The sequence below is a fragment of the Crocodylus porosus genome, unplaced genomic scaffold, assembly GCF_001723895.1.
Source record: "Crocodylus porosus isolate Cpor-Errol unplaced genomic scaffold, CroPor_comp1, whole genome shotgun sequence".
In the NCBI taxonomy this organism is placed as follows: domain Eukaryota; kingdom Metazoa; phylum Chordata; order Crocodylia; family Crocodylidae; genus Crocodylus; species Crocodylus porosus.
Window position 1 is genome coordinate 70,735,275 of NW_017728943.1, and position 3,420 is coordinate 70,738,694.

A 3,420-nucleotide genomic window follows, 5' to 3' on the forward strand; every position below is an offset into this window, starting at 1 on the left:
CTTAAACACCCCCAGGGTAGGAGCCTGCACCACTTCTCTTGGAAGTTGGTTCCAGATCCTAGCCGCCCTGACCGTGAAGTAGCGCCTCCTGATATCTAACCTCAACCTACCCTCTGCCAGCTTGTGACCGTTATTCAGTGGTACTGGCTATCCATCCCAAGTACTATTCTACATTTATTTATATTTAAGCATTTAAATACAAGCAGACTGATATTATACAGCTTTCCAAATCCTGCCAAAAAGTTTTGATTGTATTCACAACTGATTTCAGTGAAAACAAGACAGACATATTGGTTATTAAACTGTAATAACAACCAGACTGCATCTACACCACTCGCATTCATGTTAGGTGTAAAGTGAGCGGCACAAAATTGACCAAGGGACAAAGGCTGACAATAACCATCCTAATTTTACTGAATGTTTAATGAGTTCTTTGAAAAAGCATTACTGTGAAATTAACTCAAATCATGATTACATAACAATGCTGTCTAATATTTTAGCTGTTTTATCTAGTATTATACTGAAAGACAGAAAAATAGCATATATTTCTGTGCCGTGGGACTGTTGAACAAATCAGCAGTGGTAGTGATTGCTCCTGGTCAAGGATGATCACTCAGGTCAAATAAAAGGTTGTAAATGAGTCCATTGATGGCCTTTGGAAAGAAAATATTTGTGAACAAAAAACTGATCTAAAAGCCATTGAGCAGGGGGGAACTGCATGAAGCCAGTTCTCCAATCATTTTGAGTTCAGGGCAGTAAGGTAAATGCAGTTTAATTTGAGGCCCATCTCAAATACAAACTAGGATTCTTCTTGTTCCCCTCTTCCTGCTTCTCGAGTACAGAATGCTTGCATGTCACACCCAGCAAACAGATTAGTCTCTCTCATTCCTCTAGGCTTTCTTACTGCCGTGCTTCAGAATTATGCCCGCCAGAATGGCATACCGGTAGATACTCTTACATTTGTCCATAGAGTTCTCCCAATGACTGCGGATGAAGAATGTCATCTCAGAGATACAAAGAGAAAACAGAATATACTTCTCACTGCTTTTAAGGTAGGGGATGCAATAATTTAAAGCCAGCAACTCTAGATGTAGCAGGCAAATTCAAGCCTACAGCAGAGGGGTGCTTTATTTTGTGTACTACTTGTACCTTCTGCAGGCTATTCCTTAACTGCTCCATTTAATTTCTGTCCATAGTGCTCGTAGGGTTTGAGAGTGGGTTTTGGTAGCAACGCATATCGGAGTAACACACAACTACCTACCTCACAACAGCTCATTGAGTGAAAGTCCATTTGTAGCTGGTGCCAAGGTTTAATGTATCCATACAGTACCTTTGCTTTGTAAGAACTGTCCATTTATAGTTTAGTGAAGAATTAGACAATACAAAGTATTACCCTGAAGAACGATGGGGTCCCTTGTGGCACTGGGGAGTTTCTGCCCTGACAGCCATAAAACAAAATTCATTCAACAAGCAGAAGGGGGGGAGGAGGTTACAGACAATCCATTAATTAGCTTTAGGGCACATTGTGGTGACTTGGCCTGCCTCTTAAAAAGCAAGTTTTGGTTTTATTACATCACACTATGTAAAGTAATCATAATGACTGCATAATGATTACCAATACACGTAAAAGCACTTCAGAACTGAAACAGTTCAATACTTTTTAATATAGTTTAGCTTTTCTGAAAGCTTAATGCTGGGAAAGACGTGTTCTCATCCTAAGAACATATAACAGCTCAATGAAGCATTTTCTTCTATCTGATCATAGGGATCTTCCCACCCTGAAAATGGTGTTCTAGTTTTTGGCTTATATATAGATAGTGCACGATGGAATACGGCTACCAATCTGCTGGAAGAGCCCTGGCTTCAGGAGAGATTTTACCCATTCCCCAAAATGGTTTTTATACCACACAAGGTAAAACTTATGCTTCTTAATCAAGTTTTGCTAGCAGTAGTCTATGCAATTTAAGCAAACAAATGTGAATTTCATATCAGTTGACTGGCTGTTGTAAATGCTAGTAGCCTCTCTTTTTAGGCTTTAAATGGCATTTTTCCTCCAGGAAAGGCTAAATATAACTCTCTATAAGCCAATGAGATCAGATGCCTTAATGAAAGTTCATTTTCATTTGATTGTTTATAAACCAAAAGAACTACATACTTGACCTATATACTTGTCCATAATTGTAAAATATAAAAAGAATTTAACCAACTTCTACACAACCTAAAATAATTTTATTTTTAGGTTAGCACTTGTCCAGAAGAACAAGACAACCTAATGCTTTACGAATGTCCGCTTTACCAAACTCCCCAGAGAGCTGGAATACTGTCATCGACAGGTCTGTCCACTAACTTTGTAACACCAATCAATCTGCCAACCCTAAGAACTCCAAGCTACTGGATAACAAGAGGGGTTGCATTGTTATGTCAACTGGATCAGTAAAATTGGGAAGGGGGGGCAGGGGGGATTGGGTGGGAGGAGCAAAAGTCCATGAACTCCATCTGCTGGAAAGGTGTTTGTCTCTTGAAAGAGTGGTTATAATGTGGAAACTATCAGCAGTTCATCTGGGCTCTTTGCTATAGAATACAAGTGCTATTTAAAAGGAGAAGGAAATACTTTAAAAATGTGAAAATCCACTCCTTGGATTAAATAAATCTTTATGTATATCAAACTATGTATTTTCAGTCTATTATGCACTTTCTTCTTGTGTTGGTTTTCTACAAAAGATTGAATTAGGTTAACACATTTCCAAGACAACATAACGCTTTATAAATGTCTGCTTTACTGAACTCCCCAAAGAGCGGGAATACTGGCATAGACAAGTCTGTCCAGTAACTTTGTAACAACAATCAATCTGCCAACCCTAAGAACTCCCAAATTAGCTGATGAATTCTCTACAAATAGGTTTGAGATATAGAGTCAGACGCTCTGGGGTAGAAACAGGCATCCTGTTTATGGCAGGACAAAGCACAAAATCTGCTGCCACAAAGTGTGTGGTAATAGTTTATCCCAAGACATCGCAAAGGGCATCAAACTGTACCACTGCCTTCCATCCCACAAGCCACTGCCTTCTGTCCCAATCCCAGTCCAGTTCCTTTTCACCTCAGAATATGCACATTTGCAAGTGCAAAAGTAGTAAGGGGTTGGGGGGGGAAATCCTTTGCTCTACAACATGAAGCATGTGCCCTGGAACCCCCTGCAGAAAGGAAAGGTAGCATGGGTTTGTTGTTTCAGTAAAATGTCTTGAGGTTCCCATACAGTTGCTGATACAGAAGAGGCAATACCATTATTTTTGTAGTCCCCCAGATGCAAACACCTGAAGGGCCAAAAAAATTTAAGTGAACACAGTGTCACCTGAAAACTAGTTTTGGTAGCAACGCATGTAGTTAGTTAGATACAGAAGTATGCAGTCAACTATACACTAA

General features: G+C 39.6%; 1 protein-coding gene across 1 annotated transcript in view; it reads left to right on the top strand.

Annotated features, from left to right (window-relative positions):
• Positions 1-2,671, top strand: part of DNAH14 (dynein axonemal heavy chain 14) — a gene marked incomplete at its 5' end in the record, with an annotated part of 314,106 nt that extends 311,435 nt beyond the window's left edge. The window contains 3 exons of the mRNA XM_019548582.1: positions 895-1,052; positions 1,766-1,912; positions 2,240-2,671. Coding sequence (XP_019404127.1) covers positions 895-1,052; positions 1,766-1,912; positions 2,240-2,437 — 503 coding nt within the window. The remainder of the gene's footprint in view (positions 1-894; positions 1,053-1,765; positions 1,913-2,239) is intronic.
• Positions 2,672-3,420: the final 749 nt, after the last annotated feature.